This window comes from Callorhinchus milii, unplaced genomic scaffold (genome assembly GCF_018977255.1).
Source record: "Callorhinchus milii isolate IMCB2004 unplaced genomic scaffold, IMCB_Cmil_1.0 Scaffold5, whole genome shotgun sequence".
NCBI lineage: Eukaryota > Metazoa > Chordata > Chondrichthyes > Chimaeriformes > Callorhinchidae > Callorhinchus > Callorhinchus milii.
In genome coordinates this window covers 44,288,502-44,306,934 of record NW_024704746.1, presented here as the reverse complement: position 1 = coordinate 44,306,934, position 18,433 = coordinate 44,288,502, and the positions used below count along the sequence as shown (strand labels likewise).

Sequence of the window (18,433 nt, the reverse complement as noted above, 5' to 3'; positions counted from 1 at the left end):
CCTTTCATCTCGGGAGGATATCCCAAAGTGCTGGACAGTCAGGGATTTGGTCCCAAGCGATGAGGGGGGGGTGCGGTGGTTGGGATCAGCAAGGGTGGAGGGCACGGAGGGTAGGAGGTTGCCGAAGGCTTGGTGAAAGAGGATTGTCTTGAGGCGTGCCTTGAAGGAGACAAGAGAGGGAGCGAGACAAGCAGAATGCAGGATGCAGTATCAAATGGTGAGGGCCCAAAGGCTTAAAGCCCGACCGCCGATGGTTTGGTGGGCCAGGCGGGGGACGTGGATCAGGCTGGAGCCTGTTAAACGGAGGGAGTAGAGAGGCGTTAGCAGGTCACAGAGGTAGGAAGGGGTAAGGCCATGTAGGGATGGTATTTCAGTTATTGCCATTACTTATTGGTTGTCTTGCGAGCTTTTACTGGTTGATATTTTGTTACTGGTTGCAATTTTTGTCTGTTTTGTAAAAACAACATGGTTTTACACAACATGGTTTTAAACCATGTGTGGAGGCATCCACTGTCAGTGTTCCAAGGATCAATGCAGCAGCTTGATTTAGCTGAATTATCTACCATGGGACAAATACTGTTTCTCCATTTTCCAACTTGGTCACTCAGAGTCTGCATCAATAATCCCAAGACCCGAATTATCTCACACATCATTCTCTGCTTCAATCTTATAATAGCATCCTCTGTTGTACTTGAGAATTCCAGATTTCACACACCAGCTGTCCTTCTGGCCTCCGATGTTTTCAGTTCATATTGAATTGTGGAGAGCATTGCTCCCTGGACCTGCTCAGACGAGTAGCTTGGTCGAGGCTGTCCAGACTAGTTTAAGTTGGAGGCTTTTGCAGCCGCCAGGGATGATTTTCATTGCTTCAGTATGTGCTAGCTTTAAAAACACATTCCAGAGACAAAATGACAACCTGTTAATGCTGTGTGTCAACTCATCCTACTTGGCCACTGTCAGCTGCTTTGACATGAAAATGCCAGATGGCAAGTACTTAAAATTTTACTTTGTCCTTTATTTTTGAGGGTTTTTTTTCCTTTTGTAGTTGAACTTAAAATTTATTTGTGTTTTTGTTTTCCTAGTATTTAGCTTTTGACTAAAAATGGACAGCACACTTTTCATAAAGTGAATGTATCTGTAGGAACTTGGTTGCTAAAATGTTGTTTATGCAAACTGTGGATAAGATATTGATGACTGTATATCAGTATGAGCTGAGGACAGAAATGTATCTTTGTCCAGTATTTGGATTCTTCAGTTGTCCTATTTTTTTCTTCTCAGAGGAGTAGGTACCTAGAATAGAGATATTTGTGTCACGTTAAGAAGGAACTGGGTTAATATCTGGTTACAAATGGAAGAAGTGATAAGCTGAAAGAGGGCTGGGTGTTCGTTGATTTGTTGCTAATTCTCTAAGCAGTGTGAGACAGCAATAAACAAGCCAAACAGGATGCTGGGTGACTTTGCCAAATCTGTTGCATTCGGATCCACAGAAGTCATAACTCAAGCTGTATTGTGCTTTGCTCAGGCTGCACCTGGACTCAGTTTTGGTTGAAGCAATGAAGGGGATTGTTCAAACCCTTTGGGCACTGGGGAGAAAAGTGAGGCTGACTTGTTGAGCGTGTCTGTCAACATCCAGGAGAATATACGTCCTCTCCCACGCTAGGCTCCGCGACCCAATCACCCCCATCCTTGCCCGATTCACACAGAGGATGCAGTTCAAGATCCTGGTCCTCACCTTCAAAGCCCTCCATGGTCTTGCTCCCCACTACCATCCTGCTTGCTCCCTCCGCTCAGCAGGCTCTGGCCTGCTTCACGTCCCCCTCCTCGCTTGCCCTATTATTGGTGGGCGGGCCTTCTGCCACTGTGCTTCCACCCTCTGGAACTTCATCTCACAGTCCCTCCTCCTCACCCCCTCCCTTTCCTCCTTCAAGACCCATCTCTTTGACCGTGCTTTCGATCTTCCTGCTTCCACCCTCCCCCACCCCCCAGCTCGGGTCCGAAATTCTTGTCTGTCCAGCGCCTTGGGATGTCCTCCTGCCGTGAAAGGCGCTATACAAATATAATTTTGTTTTTTTTAATCTTAAATGGTATAATTTAGAACTATGCTTTATTCCCATGTGGTGGTGCTTTGATGGCTCAAAAGATTCCTTTAAAATTCTGTAAACATCTGTGGTGTTTTAAACAGCATTTTCTTCCCTTAAATTCTCCTTCTGTTGTCGCTGTGCTTTTTACTTTCTGTCTTCCAGGTAGAAACTCTGTTCCATGAATGGTTGTCTTCTGATACTTCATAAAGGTACATTTAGCTGCCCAGTTTTTAAAAGCAACGTAGTAACCCTACAGTCCAAATTATCTCTCACAGCATCAGAGTTGCAGTTTCTGTGAAATCTCGAGTCTCACTGCACATGTTGCACACTTCTTGTGTGTAACTCAACTCAGTTGATCTTTTTCCCTGAAAATGGCATAATGGCTTGAGTAGGAGCAGCCATAGCTGTTCCCCTTTCAGAGATATGTTCAGATGTGCTCGTATTCATTTATTTTGCCAAATTTCTGTGATCAGCTGACTCTTGCCAGGCTATGGTGCCATGGGTACCAGCTGCTCAAGACAGCTTGTCAAGTGTGAGCTGACAATGACAGTGATTCCTAACTGGCTTTTGCAGTAGGAGGAAGGGAGGAAAGCGATGGATGACATTGAACCTGATACAGTTCTTGCCTTATAGTCCTATAGCTCAGTGGTTACAGCACTCGCCTCGCGAGCGAGAGACCTGGTTCTATTCCCGGCAGGGCAAAATGTTGGGCAAGTTTTCTTACTCCACTCTCCTCTGTTTACCTAGCAGTGAGTAGGAACCTGGTTGTTAGTTGATTGGCTTTTCTGGGGATAATAATCCCTCAAAAAAAAATTGGTCACTCAATCCACGACTGTTTGTGGGACACTGCTGTGCACAATTCGCTGCCGCGTTTTGTCCACAAATATACAGTCAATTCACTTCACAGTAAATTCTGAAAAGCGCTTTGAGATGGCTAGAAGATGTGAAAAGCGCTGTATAAAATGGAAGTATTATTATTATATCCACATTTTAAGAAGAGGGCCACTGGCTTGTGATCAGGAGTTTGAACCTGAGCTGTTTTTTGTTTTTACCCTTTCCTTTGTCAAGAAGCAATTATTCCTCAGTTTCCCACATCAGCTAACTTGGCACAGACCAGTATTATACCTCCAACCTTCTAATTATCTTGGATTCATGCGACATTGAGATCGTTGCCATACTCATGGTGCTGATCTGTTTTTAAAGCATTATGACAGTTGCTTCTAAACCGGTGCATTGGAAATGCATTCTGACTCCTGAAGGGGTTTGTATGGTTTAACTGCCAGCTGTTTACTGAATATGCTGATTTATTCCCAGTATAATCCACGGCGATAACACCTCTGTCAAGTGGCTGCTGCTTCTTGTTCCCCTATATACTTGAGTATTTGATATTTTCCCCTAAACAAAAGGTAGAAAAGCAGAAAGGTACAGGAAATGCCTAATAACTCAGTGCTCCAAAGGAAAAGGGCTCAGTGGCGGGTTATGAGGAGTGGCGGGTTATGTATAAATACATAAATAAATGTGGCTGGGATAGTGGCAGCATGATGACTTCAGTGGTTTTGACAAGTTAAGCCAGGGTCAAGTTATCAGGAGTTAATTGTACATGTGTAGAAAGTATAATCAAAGAAAGGAATTTGAAAGTAGATGGGGAAAAGGATATTAAATAAGGAGCAACAAGAGAATTAAAACCATGCAATAGCCTCTTCGCTTTAGATTCTACAACAAGTCAACCATTTGTTTTATCCAGTTGTGGAATGTGCAGTGTGATAAACCATTTGGTCATTGGGAGAGAGAAAAAAACAAGCACTGTACTGGTAATTTACAAGAGAATGCTTGAATCGAATCAATGAACTTATTGAAGGGTCATGCACCAAGCACTCTGAATTTTGTATTGCTGAATTGAACTCTTTAACAACCAGCTGATGGGCTTACTCCAAACTGACCTGAGCTGTTGAAAAAAGAATGAACAAATGAGCAAGAACTGGGGGTGGGGGGATGAGGAAAGATTGAAAGGAGGTTGACAGTACAAAGATGAGTAATAGAACAAAGGAATGAGAAACTCTGGGTGGGGGTGGGGAGACAGCAAAATTGTTCAGCCATTAAAAGAATTCTCAGCAATCTGGAAATGCTGTGTACATACTCCCTGCATTTATAAATTATTCCATGTTTTTTTTAAGTGCAAACTACTGCAAGAGATGGAGAAATTACGAGGCTACCCTTGGGAGGGCAGTATTCTTTATCTTCTGTTGCCATTGGAGGTCATTTGATGTAGCCTATTGTTCAGTGAGAGTGCAATAGCAAGCGACAGTAAATTTCTTGTGTCGTATTTTTTTTTGTCTCGTCTTTTTAAGGTTTTAGTGGCTTCCCTGAGGGTGTAATAAAAATTGATTACATTCTCTGTCAACAGAATGGGCCAGTGTTGTGGCTATGACCCTTTCAGTAAGCCATGCAGAAAAACTCAACTTCAGAAAAAACAGCAAATCAATGTTTTAGAATATAATTTTGCAGTTCATTTTACGTATTTGTTTTAAAACTTGGTCATAGCCCAATTTTTAAAAAAAATGGTTTTAGCAGTTTTTTTTGCTTTTTTTTCTTCAAATTTTTCCCAAATCCATATCTCCTGAAGCCATTTGATTTATTTTTCTACTGGGGGTGCAGTTCCACAGACGCCCTTTGGTGTTTCGTCAAAGTTGTCATTATTCATGTTTGGCTCTTGATGACGATTAACTGCAGGCTATTTGATGTTTCGTCAAAGTCGTCATTATTCATGTTTGACTCTTGATGACGATTAACTGCAGGCTATTTGATGTTTCGTCAAAGTCGTCATTATTCATGTTTGACTCTTGATGACGATTAACTGCAGGCTATTTGATGTTAATGTGCGCGCATATCTCCCAGCACATGCTACTGGACAGTAACTATGAATAGGAATCCTGCCTGAGTATTATCTTCCCCATCCCAGGGATGCTGAGTACATTTTTGTGCCCCATCCAGGCTGAGACCAACATATGGCACAAACGGGAATTTGAAGATGCAACTTTCTTGTCTGTATAGTCATGTATGGTCCAATTGCTACATTTGACAACTGAGCCATAAACTAACTGAAAAATAACAAAATTGAATTTTTATTGGTGATTCTCTCCTTTCCTCAGTGTTAGCTGCCATCCACTGATTAACTGTGCTTGGTGGCAATGTACTGTCCTGGCACAGGTGAATTTAACACAAGTGATTGGACCTGGGGTCTTCTGTTTTCTATGGCTATTTGTCATTGGGCAATGGCTTTAGAAGCTGATGTGCTCCCTTGCTTATTATAATGTTCGGGTAAAACTCGCATGGATATGGCTGCGTCAGAAACATAGCCCCGTAATGCTTTGGACCTATCAATCAATGTGACTCCAAAAATTGAAGCAAACACATTTAATCTTTGTTGAGCAATCTAGTGTGTTTTTCCATTTTTTAAAATCTGTATTTTATATTTAAGGTGCTTCATTCTCTTGTCCCACTGCTATTTGCATCTAACATTTGTCAGAATTCTGTAATTGATGACTTGCAGAAAAGACCAATGAATGGAACAATTGGTGGTTCACTGTAAGTGTGGCCAGGATAATAAGATTAACCCTGTATTTTTCTTTAAATGTCATTAACATTTTAGGCCCTGAAAGACGTTCCATTTAAATGTGTGTGCATGTTACATAACAAAATGTCTGCACAATTCCTTATGTGTCCAACAATTGTCAGGTGGGAATTAAGGAAGTATAGTCCAGGGGAACATTTTGCTTCTGTTTTGGCTTAATTGTGGCTAGAAAGTATATTTTGTATCATGCATTCCTGGTTTAAAGGATGGAGAGCTTTTTGAAGGGAAGATAGAAGCTTTGATTTCTTAAATGCACTCCTTCTGGTCTCTCCCAATTCTACTTTCACAAGCTGCCAGAATTCTGCTGCCCTTATCCTCACCCACACCAAACTCTGCACAACCATCACCCCTATTTTCACCAGGCTCCATTGGCTATCTGTTTCTGAATACATCATCTTCAAGTACTCGCCCTCGCATATGAATCCCTTCATGCCTAAGTAACTCCTTAGCAGTTTCATCCATTTGTACACCACCCCTCTGCTCACCCATCCACTCAACTAACAAAGCCCTGCTCTTCGCCCCCTCCATTCCACCTTCAGTTGCCTGAGCCTTCAGGCACTATGTCCCTAACCTCTGGAACTATCTTCCTCTATCCCTCCGCCTTGCATACCCTCTCTCATTGTATTTACATCCCAACTGTGGAGTCCTGTAGCTCAATGGTTGAAGCACTCACCTCGCAAGTGAAAGACCTGTGTTCGTTTCCCGGCAGGGCAAAATGTTGGGCAAATTTTGCTCCACATTCCTCTGTTTACCTAGAGGTAAGTAGGAATCCAGTTCTTAATCAGATTGCTTTTCCAGGGGTAATAATTGCTTCAAAAAATAATTATAAAAAATTGTTCACTTCAATCCACGATTGTTGGTGGGACACTGCTGTGCGCAATTGGCTGCCAATATTGCCCACAAATATACAGTCAATTCACTTTACAGTATATTCTGTGAAGCACTTTGAGACAGCAAATTACACTTGTATAGCACTTCAATTGAGAATTGAAGAATAAAGAATTGAGACGTGATAAGACGCTATATCAAATGCAAGGATTATTAGTAGTATTATCTTAAAACCACCCTTTTCGATGGTGTTGATGTTCACTTCCCCCCCACCACCACCACACAAAATGCTCAAAGACATACTACATGAAGAATTCTAATTAGACAGAAAGCTTTGTTGGTGAAAAGTGCAATTAAGATCAAAAAGTTTGGTTGTATAGAGCAGCTGTACTACAATAGGTGAATTTACATAAGATTGCTGCCTCCTGTATATGGACCTGTATGGACAAAGTTGAAATAGTACAGTAAAACGTCCAATGTTTTTGCTTCCTTCCACTCCCTACACAGAGAATGAAGTGGGCATTTTTAAAGGTAATGGTCACAAATTTAGTGTAGAGAATGAATAATTCTTTCATTTGTCTTGTATCATGTCACACACTTCTTAAAATGTTTAACATGAGGCAAACACCACAGCCAATTTGCGCAACAACCATTGAAGTGAATAATGAAACTTATCTGGAGAATTGTTCGCCAGGACACCAGGAGGAACTCCCTTTTCTTATTGAATAGTGCCATGGGATGTAAGGTCAACTTGCCAGAAAGGTACTCAGTCTACATCTCATCCAAAGAATAATAATCCTTGCATTTGATATAGTGCCTTATCACATCTTCGAGACGTCTCAAAGCGCTTCACAGAATATACTGTAAAGTGAATTGACTGTATATATTGTGGGTGAAATGAAAATGCACAAAATGAACAGTTGGATCCATAATACAATGAGGTGGGTGAAAGGATGTCTTAGTTTGATCTAGTATTCTATATTTAATTAGGTATCACAAAAAAGTCCAAAACTCCATACTGTACATGAGGAAATGAAGCAGACTACTTTTTTATCTCAAATACATTGCCCATTATTTGTTTCAGTGGTGTTGAGAGGAGAGCGAGTAGTTGGCAGTAATAGAGCTGAAAGTCAGGAGTATTGCATTGCTGGCTTATGACTTGAAAGTTCTTTTCAAGTGATAATGCGCTGAGGATGCCAGAAATCTCACAAATACCAAGAGAAAAACTTCAGTGGTTCAGGAACGTCTTTACAAAAGCTGGATGCTGGTGTTCCCAAAGCAAGATGTGCACAGGTGCAGAACTTTTCTATCTTTGTTATGTTGGACTCTGGAGGTCAGGTTGCTGTGACTGATCCACATCATTTGACCTAAGGCCAGCTGTGCCTCATGCATAAATCTATGCTGCTGTGTAATTGGATTTTGCTTCAAAATAAACGGAGTGGGGGGCAGAAATCTGAATTTCAACATTGGCTTGATGACACAATGCTGCAATTCTTCATTCACCTCTTATTTCTTAAACTATTGTATTTCTTGCAGCTTCTGCCTCACTCTGTATTGTTTGTGGGCCCACCTCCACGGATGCAAAACTGCCCCCTCCCTCCACTCTTCAATACTCATGATCCCAAGTAGAGAAGGGGTGTAGAGAGGCAACCAGTTTTTCCCTCTGCTGGCATTGTTTATTTAGAGCCGATGCTGTTTTTGTTACTTTACCGTGCAAACTGACAGAAAATAATTGGTAAGCTTTATTGTACTAGAAGACGAGAAGAGTAATTTTTCAGTTTATTTTTAAACACTATTGCACTCCCATCACATATTGAGACATCAGTATGAATTTTTAGCACTTCATTTAAGATCAAGCATTGATCAATAATCAAACATTATCAGGAGTCCTGTAGCTCAGTGGTTAGATCACTCGCCTCGCAAGCGAGAGACCTGGGTTCCTTGCATACGCCTGATAATAATCCCTCAAAAAAAAACAATAATAAATTGGTCACTTCAGTCCACGACTGTGGGACATTGCTGTGTGCAGTTGGCTGCTGTGTTTCGCCCACAAGTATACAGTCAATTCATCTTTGCAGTATATTCTGTGAAGCGCTTTGATGCGTCTAAAAAAAGTGAAAAGGGCTATATCAAATGCAAGGATTGTTATTATATCGAAGGCAAGGATTATTATTATTGAAGCTTCTTTGATGGCTAAGACAAAATGGAGATAGAAAAAAAACCATTTTGTTGCACTTTGTTTCCCAAATAAGCTTTGGAAGTATGGTGTGCACTGAGGAGGCACAAATGTATTGTTATGTTGGACAAAAGATTTACTACTTTCAAAATAATGAAAGGATGTTTCAGTGGTGACAAGTCTATGATAAGCCCAAGTCTGCCTGTTCTAAACTGAAATTCAGTCCAGATTTAGCAGAGAGTGGGAATGTGTCAGACTGAGAAAATTAAAGCCATCATACCAAATATGAAGTGTTGTCTGAATAAAATTCAGACAGTGAAGTGTGCACTTTCTATTTCCTTTATCTTTTCTATCTACTGAAATGGTTATTTTAATGTGCTAGTGCCTTCGAATTAAATGCAAAGCATAACCCTTGTGTTTCAGTCTGTATCACTGAGCTCCACTTTTAGGTCGTCAGTGTTGTAAGAAACATCAATCAGTGCAGCTGATATTGTCAGCTCTCATAGCCTAATGTGTTTTGTCTGGAATAATGAAATCTATCTTGAAGTATTCACATATCTTCCTGCACTCACTCATGCAGTTTATACTTGAGGAAATTGTGTTTTATCCCTCTTTTGGAACCGCAAATACTGTATTGCTTTTGTAACTTTTTTTGAAACCCTTAAAAGCTCCTATCGATACCCAGAAGTCTGACTTGCTTTTCTCCTAATTTTATATGACCATCTCTTCACATTTAGTTCAATAAATGTTAGTTATGGTCGTGGGGTCTAGGTGCACATGAGGCCTGACTGGAGTGTGGGCCAAGTGTCTGTGGATCCAACAGTGAAGCTGACCAGGGCCACAGTTTGCCAAGGGGAGAGGAACACAGGCAGCGAGCGCCCTGTCTGATCCATGGAACCAGTTGGAGAGGCTGGTGGAACACTGCTGATCTTCTGGCTTCAACAACTTGGTGGGAGGTTGTCTGCACCAAACGATCAGCTGCTAGCACAGCAAGCACTCCTTTCCCCACATGTTACCAAGCTCCTGTCCACTGGGAGGATCTGTTGGAGTGTCTTGGAAGGAGGACAGACACAACTTCGGAAAAAAACTTAAATTGAGGTCCTGTCTGGCTTTCCAGGGGGATGTTAAAGATCCCATAGCACTAAGCGGTCCTCCTGACGTAAAAGGCGCTTTACAAATGTAATTTTGTTGTTGTGTTTGAAAAGAGAAGTGAGTTTCTCCCAGTGTCCTGGCCAACATTTTCCAAATACAATTGGTCACTCACTCCGTGGCTGTGCGTGATACATTGGTGTATTCAAATTGACTGCCATGTTTGCCCACAAAGCACACCCGGTCACATTGTTTTACAGTATATCCCATGAAGAACTTTGAGACGTCTCAATGACGTGACAAATGTTATATCAAATGCAAGTATTATGATTGTATAAGGAAATTAAAAGGCATTCCAGAGGCATTGAAGCACGTTTCCCTTGCTTATGTGTGTGCAGTTAGTGCCGGTCGTTCTCGGAGCGCTTCCGCCTCCCACATTCTCACTCGCACTAAACTACGCACCCCGATTACCCAAGTCCTTGCCAAACTCCACTGGCTCCCTGTCACAGAGCGGATCGAATTCAAGATCCTCACTCTAGTGTTTAAATCCTTCCTCGCCTTGATACACCCTATCTCTTCAACCTCTCTCCTCACAGCACTACCCGCTGCCTCCGCTTTACAGGCTCTGGCTTCCTCCTTGTTCCTCGAATCCTCCGCGTTCACCATCAGCAGCCATGCCTTCACCCAATATTCCTTGAAGCTATGGAACTTCCTCCCTCAATCCCTTTGCCTTGCCCCTCTTTCCCTATTTTCACGTTGTGCCTGAAGACTTTTTGACCATGCCTACGGTCACCGTTCCACTCACCCTGGCTTGGCATCAGGCTCTGCCATTGCTAAGTGCTCTGGGAATAAAGGAGGTTTCATCCCAGACACATAGTGATATTCACAGGCAACAGGTCCTCCCCAGCATTTATGATAAGACCATTTTAGTATGCCAGGTTTTGAGTAGATGTCTGTGTTCATTGGAATCTGCTGACCCAAGAATTGAAAGTTGAAATACAGTTGTGTTTTGTAACACTTGCTGTCTTCCATTCTCAGCCTTTTGCCAGTATTTTTCTGATGATGTTGCTTTGTGTCTTATTTTTGATTACACTGATCACCAAATGTTTGATCCAAGCCATGTTTACCCATTTCATGAGCACAAGAATGCACTCGTAAATATGGTTTTAGAAACAGGAATGCTAGTTGAGTTTGGTGAGTTGATTTGCAGCCTCTTTGGGTATGATTGTTTTTTGTTCTCATACGAGTGATTCAGTTGGCCAATAAAATGAAAAACCGGTGAATGTATTTTATTGAAGGCTTTGAATAGGAAGCTTTTATTTTGGAATGCACCTTTTGAATGAAGATTGAATAGCCAAATTGCATGTGTAGATTGCATTTAACCTCCATTAGTCTTCAGTTGGAATGAACAGCTTGGGGTTTGGGGGAAAATGTGCTGTGCAAAATTGGGCTAATTAGTGAATTGGTTTTAGAGTTCTGTGAAATACCAACTTCATAGCATTTTGTTTTTTATTTTGTATTATTTGATGTCTTTGAATTCTCAAACTACATTGGACTTCCAAGCAATACATTATGCATTGGAATGTTAAACTTGTGCCTGTGATCTAAAGAAAACTTAAGTCATTAAATAAAGGATGTGATCTGAAAAGGAGAGTGTAGCAAGTTTAAAGAATTCAACTGATTTCATAACACAAATTTCTATGCAAGTAAGCCAAAACCTTTGGTCTTTTAATGTTTCTTGGAGGAAATCTGCTTCTTGTAGTCTTTAAATTATGGAGTTGATGAGCTTTGACTTTGGGATATGTGCATATAAATTGGAGCAGGAGTGAGTAGCAAGTTGAGCATTGATCTTTGAGATGTCTTATCAATATGCAGTAATATTCATCAAGAACAAGGATTTGCAGACTTCTTTCATTTTTAACAGCTTGAGTCTTCCCCCTCCCCCCACCCCCCCAACCCAACTGCTTGTAGCTATATAGGGGCTTAAGTGAATTGAGCTTGCTTTCGCATGTAAGATCTTGGTGGTTATGGGCACATAGATTTTAGTGACAAGGAATCAAAAAATCAGGCCAGATCACAGGTGAGTCACAGTGGTTGATATTGAGGAAACCAGAGTCCCATAACATTGTGGTTAGCGTGCTCGCCTCGCAAGCGAGAGGACCCAGATTCGATTCCTGGGTAGGGCGAAAACTTAGGCAAGTTTCCTTATCCTACCCACCTCTGCTTACCTAGCAGTAAGTAGAAACCTGGTTGCTAACTGATTGGTGGATCACTTTCCGGGGGTAATAATCCCTCAAAAAAAAGTGGTGTTTCAATCCACGACTGGGACACTGCTGTGCGCAATTTGCTGCTGCATTTTTCCCACAGAATACACAGTTGATCCACTTTACAATATATATCTGCTGGGACCACTCGAGCTGGTCTACTTGGAACGAGGTATGTTGTCTGTTCAGTCAGGACGACCTTTTTGCTCTGATGCTTACAGTTGGTGCCTCAGCCAAGAACTATCAACATGGTTCTTTTCCCCAAACTGGCATCCTTCACTTTGACATAGTTGCAACAATTCTTTCTCTCCCCCCACCCCCAAATTGGAAAGCAATTTTTCTCATGGCTAGCCCTTTAAGTTGATTTATATTTCGGCAATTAACGAAAGTTAGATAAAACTAGATTAAAGGTTTGTAACACTGAACTTTATTTATGCATTATTAATGATGGTGAAGAGTTTACTATTTAAAGATCAAAGTCTATTGCACTCAGAAGAAAAGCTCTTGAGAAAATATTTTTATTCTGACAGACTTGTTTAAAGTGTGATATTTACTATCGGAGCTAAGCATAACCCCAATTAAATTTGGGGAATTACAGAACAGCTGACATTTATACATACATGATAAAAAATTCTAGCATCTTCCAATTTTGTTGTGTATATTAACTATTATTGTATTACTGCAACAGAAATAATGCTGTGTGCCCCTCTTCTCTTCCCTCCCCACCAAAAGAAAATCTAAAATGAATAGAAGCAAAGTTTTTTTTGAAGCAAAGTTTGTGAATCCGAAATGGGGGATCTCTGCACCTGGTTCAACAGCCACCCCCAATCTCTTCCCTTTGTGCCCAATTTCTGCCATTCAGAATATGAAATAAAGGTCTGTGTCCTACCTTTCCTCAAGATGGTAACTTGTGAAGGGATCTAGTTCTATTGGCACTCTGTCTGTGGTGCATTTCTCAAGGTGACTGTCTTTCTGTATAAGTGCACAGATCAACTTGAAGATGGTAGTAAAAACTAAGTTTCGTGCCAAACCTATCCTCACTCAATGTCCTGCTGCTTTCCAGAACAAGTTATTAAGCACTGTATAGATAAAAAGCAGGAACTCTTTATTCTTTGCCCTCCTTGATGTGACCCTCCAGAGAGAGAGTGCGCATTCCATTCCAATAAACATACCTGGAATTTCCATGTATAGGTGGGATGCATTGGAACTCTGTTTGGTTTGGATACTCGAAGGCACGGTGATGGGTTTCAGACACTCGACCGACCAAAAAAAAAAAGCAGGAATGCAGAGAAGAATCATACTGCCCCTTTATGCCCTGAGTGAGATGAGTAACTTGCTTGAACATTTGGCCTTTCCAGTGTGTGTGCATAATTCTTGAACAACGAGTTGAGCTCATTTCAGTTACTGGAATTATATTCACTTTAGTTATTTTTAATTGCACTGCCATTTACATCCTTCATTTTTGTGTTTGCCATTTTAAAATGATGTTGTAAAAGAATGTGGAAGATGATATTTCTCTGTCTATTCTGAAAGATAAAACTCCAGGTTGGCCAAACTGACCAAAGATAATTCTAGAGCACCAATGATTACCTATCATGCAACTCAGAAAAATTGCACACCAAGAACCTCTTAAACTTTGTTCCCAGCGACTTCTGCCTTTTAAACTTTGTTTGAAAATGAAAGTAAAGATAAACATAAATACGATTTAGCTACAGATACTGGCTATACTTGCCAGAAAAAGTGACAACAAAATTAAATTTGTATAGCGCCTTTCATATCAGGAGGATGTCCCAAGGTGCTGGACAGACAGAGCTACGGACCCGAGCTGAGGGTCGGAGTGGGGAGGGCAGGGCGGGAAGCAGGGAGATCGAAAGAATTGTCGAAAAGGAGGGTTTTGAGGTGGGTCTTGAAGGTGGTGAGGGAGGGGCCGAGATGGAGGGACTGCAGGATGGAGTTCCAGTGGGTGGGTGCAGAGTGGCGGAAGGCCCACCCGCCGATAGCGGGGTGAGCAAGGCGGAGGACGTGAAGCAGGCTGGAGCGAACAGCGTGGTAGGGGTTAGGAGGGCGGAGAGGTAACGGGGAGCAAGACCGTTTGAGATGTTTCAACATGATAAAGTGCAAAATCAAATGGGAGGACTTATATTTTATATTATTTATTGAATCTCCAAACCAGGGAAGCGAATGCCAAGTTGCAACACATCAGTTGTCAGGCAAGCTCTGTCATGTTCTTAGCTAGATTTGGTTTAATTTAGCATGCTTATGCGTAGCAACACAGTTCTGACAGGAGTCTGTTTTGGGCAGCAAAAATATTACTGCTGTTTAAATACTTTCCTATGCCTCATTACTTGCACCCTTTCCCCATTAGCCCATCCCAAGGAAAGCCACCAGTCAGCATCACCACCTCGAAAAGCCACCCTGGACGACCTACAAGATCCACTCCAAGCAGCATGTGAGTATTTTACCAACAAAGACAGGCATGCACGCTCAATTACAGTGGAATAACTCTAAATATTTTTCCCCACAACATGCCATAACCAGTTACTGTAAGTTAATTCAGTTATGCTTTGCTTTCCCTCTTTTTTAATGTGTGCACAGCCATTTATGGAGCTCAATAATTAAAGATTTTGTGGCTGACAAACAGAAGCAGTTGTGTTGAGGATGCATGAATGATTTGTCATATCAGAAATGCTTTCATTCAACACTTCAAGCTGTGCATTAATTTAGAGTTCTGGCGGTGTTTGAGAAAAGCCATTCAGCCATGTTGCATACATTGTGTTAAAGTAAACTCATCAAATATGAACACTCATTGAAGGATGTTGAGGCTCGGAAGATTTTCTTATTTTATACAGAAATTACTTTTGGACATTACGCAGAAGAGTGAATTGTTTTTTTTCTCTACATGGAGGAGCTACGCCCTGCTGAGACCAAATTCAGTGACATTTAAATTAGTAAAGGTTTCTTTTGTCTACTCCATTCTGACCTGTTATCTTTGCTATCCAACCTTCCCCATGAAAAAATCGGTCCTTAATTTCATGGATGTTTGTGGGTTGTTGCTGTGTGCGAATTGGCTGCCACGTTCACCCACAAGTACAGTGAATAATACACTTTGCAGGAGCTCTTTGAGATGTCCTCCCAACATGAAAGGTGCTATATCAAATGTAAGGATTATTATTTTAGCACAGAGGCAACTGAATACCTTGTGCAAATTAATACATTGACAGTGATTTGGGAGGTCTGCACAGTGCTGTATTTTTCATTTGCCAGAGCTTCCCCACTGTTGCTGACATGTTGCAACAAGGAAACACGGATCCTTTACTTCGCTCGGGAAATTGAACCTTTGCCCCACTGCTCCACGACAAAATGCATGCAGTAAATAAAACCCTGTTGTCTCTGGGTTCACACTTTTAGGGCTGGCCAAATGACAAGGAAGCAATTGACAGCTCATAAGCCTTTTGGCATAAAATGTACTTTCAGATTTATTGCATTTCTCAGACATAGAAAAATATCATTGGTATGAGTGGGGAAAAAAATATTTTATTGCTGTGTTCTCTGGAGGTCCTGAATTCTCACAAATTGCCATTCGCTGCTTTTAGCTTTTTGTTTATTCCTTAACTTAATGCAGTTTTTGTTTGTGGTCACGGGTTTCCTCATTTCTTTACTAATCTATTTTTCCAACAGGTGAACACTTTCTGACTTTTTTAAATTCATGTTTGCATGATTGCACTCACAGCCTCCAGCCTCCTCAAGGGCCAGAGTCTTCGCTTCAATTCATCCGTCAGTCAAAGTGATGGTGGCAGAGAAAAATAGTTGATACATTTTTAATGCCACTTAGGCTTTCAACAGTCCATTGTTAACAGGATTAGGTTAGATCACAATGCTTTTGAAGAAACTGGCCATCTACTCCATCCATTTACAGATATTCTGCTTCGATCTAAGGTTATTGTTCTAATTTTCAATGTTTGAATCACTATTGAGAGAAACAATTTCAGTGGTTGTTAATTTTTTGATTCAGTAGAAACCTTGTAGTCTCGTCCATATTATGTTTGTTGAAGATGAACTGATTGTCGATTGACTAATTTGTTGGTGAGTTCATTGTTCTGGAAGAGGCCACTATACTGATAAGAATGATTTTGTTAAATTCAAGATCTAAATTCAAGCACAGATCTTGCTAGATTGGGGGATTGAACTGCGTTTGCATCAAGCATCTTCCATACAGTTTCAAAGCAATAGGTGTCCCTTTGAGGCGATAGAAAGACAAGTCTTAAAAACTGCCTGTTCATTGAATGTGTTTCTGTTCGCTGGTCTTAGTTTCACATTGTGTCATAAAATTGTTTCTCAGGAATTTGTGGAACTGAATTAATTCAATAGAATCGAGTTGTTGGTGTTTTTTTCAATTTCTGCTGTACAACGAAAGCAAGTTAAAATTGTACATCTAATAATAGCTATTAACTTTCTACTTTTATAGTGTTTTAGTGTAAGATTTTGCATTCCAAGCTGAATTACTTCCGCTTTTTTTTTCTTTCCGAGATCAAACCAGTTGTATACATTTTGTGACCTGATCACAAGAGTTTAGAGGAAATATTTTAAACACTTTCTGAGATATGGAATACCACCGAGTAGCTCTGAAAGCCAAGTCAAAAAAGATTTAAAAAGGAATTGATAAAGTACAGAAGAAATTAAGAAATGAAAAAATTGTAGAGAAAGAGAAAAGTGGGATTCGAATACATTGCTTCAAAGAGCTGAAGAGCTGGAATATTTGTCTAGTTGCATCTTTGGGACTTAACCCTTTGTTGACTGTGGTCCGTCCCAATGTTATACCAAGTTAAGTTCTCAACGAGAATCAATTTTTGTGCAATTGTTTTATCAGCCTTTAACAGTATAATGTTTCATCTGGAATCTCTTAAACATGGATACAATGGGTACATCTCCAAATGTTTCTCTGTGTATATCCTTTAAATATCATTGTACAATTTGGATTTGCAGTCAGAACACTATCCCAGTGATTCAAAAAAACACTTTAGTCAATGGGTCCAGTATTTATCAGACGTATTTCAAGTTACAAAAAGTCTAAATCAGTGACACTTGGATGACAATTTGATCCAATCCCAAGCAGACAATTTTAGCAAGTTGTTTATTTGAGTTTTTTTTAAAAAAACAACAGCTTGCACTTGTATAGCACCCTCCATGCAGGGTAGAGTCTCAGAGCGCTTAACAGTGGTGGAACCTGACTCTGAGGAGGGGGGAGGTGGCCGTAAGCACAGTTGAAGAGGAAAGTTTTCAGACGTGACTTGAGAGAGGGGGCAAGGCGGAGGGATTGAGGGAGAGTGTTCCAGAGTTTCGGGGCATTGTGGCTGAAAGCGCGACCTCCAATGGTGGGGCGGAGGGTGCAAGAGACAAGCAGGAGGCCGGTGCCAGTCGAGCGGAGGCGCCGGGTGGTGGATTGAGGAGTAAGGAGGCAGGGAAGGGCCAAGGAATGGGAAAAAATGTGATCTTTGGGCTAGATGTTGTCTGAGCTTTGAAATTATGCATGTTATTGTCTTCCTTGTGGATTGTGGAATCTTGTAGCTCAGTGGTGAGAGCACTTTGCCTCACAAGTGAGAGGACCTGGGTTCGATTCCCGGACAGAGCAAAATGTTGGGTAAGTTTCCTTATTCCACACGCCTCTGTATACTTAGCAGTAAGTAGAAACCTGGTTGTCAGTTGGAATTGGTGGATCACTTTTCCGGGGGGAATAATCCCTTGAAAAGAATAATAATTTTGTTACTCAATCCACAACTGTTTGTGACACTGGTGTGCACAATTGGCTGCCCCTTTTGCCCACAAAATATACATTCAATTCACAATATATTCTGAGTGATAAGGGGCTATATCAAATGCAATATTATTATGATTATTATTATTGATATTTTGATATTGGTGACAGTTTGAGCTTAACAATCTCAGCAATGACAGCCCTTCCATGAAAATAATTTAAATTTAAACATATGCATGTTTTAATTAGTTGACTGCGAAATAGATTAATAGCAGATGTTGATTGAAGCGTAAACATGACCTACTTGTACATCTATTGGAGTCTTTTTGTGCAGTCGAACATTAAGCCATTTTCCCCTGTACATTCATTCAAAAACCTCATTTTATGTGCTAATCCTAATACTTCCTGTGTGTATAGATATGGTATCTTCCTATTGTGACTAAAGAGTGGTTGTGATGTTATGCAATGTTGAAAATTATATTGCTTTTTTTTCAGAGCAGTGTTAAGATTTCTCCAAGCACTGTTTTGATGTCTCTACACTGAATCCATTTGTGGTTTTGCATTTTGAAAGTGTTTGCACAACAGCTGACTGGAAGTGGAGGGATTCAAGGG

General features: G+C 40.9%; 1 protein-coding gene across 6 annotated transcripts in view; it reads left to right on the top strand.

Annotated features, from left to right (window-relative positions):
* yaf2 (YY1 associated factor 2) overlaps positions 1 to 18,433 on the top strand; it is a 49,393-nt gene that overhangs the window by 14,442 nt on the left and 16,518 nt on the right. For 4 of the 6 annotated variants that reach the window (XM_042335122.1, XM_042335120.1, XM_042335121.1 and 1 more), the window contains one exon: positions 14,435 to 14,518. The exons of 1 other annotated variant lie outside the window; for it this stretch is intronic. In XM_042335122.1, the coding sequence (XP_042191056.1) occupies positions 14,435 to 14,518 (84 nt within the window). Of the gene's footprint in view, positions 1 to 14,434; positions 14,519 to 15,928; positions 16,006 to 18,433 lie in introns of those variants that run through there. One more of the 6 variants, XM_042335125.1, reaches the window with a different exon arrangement.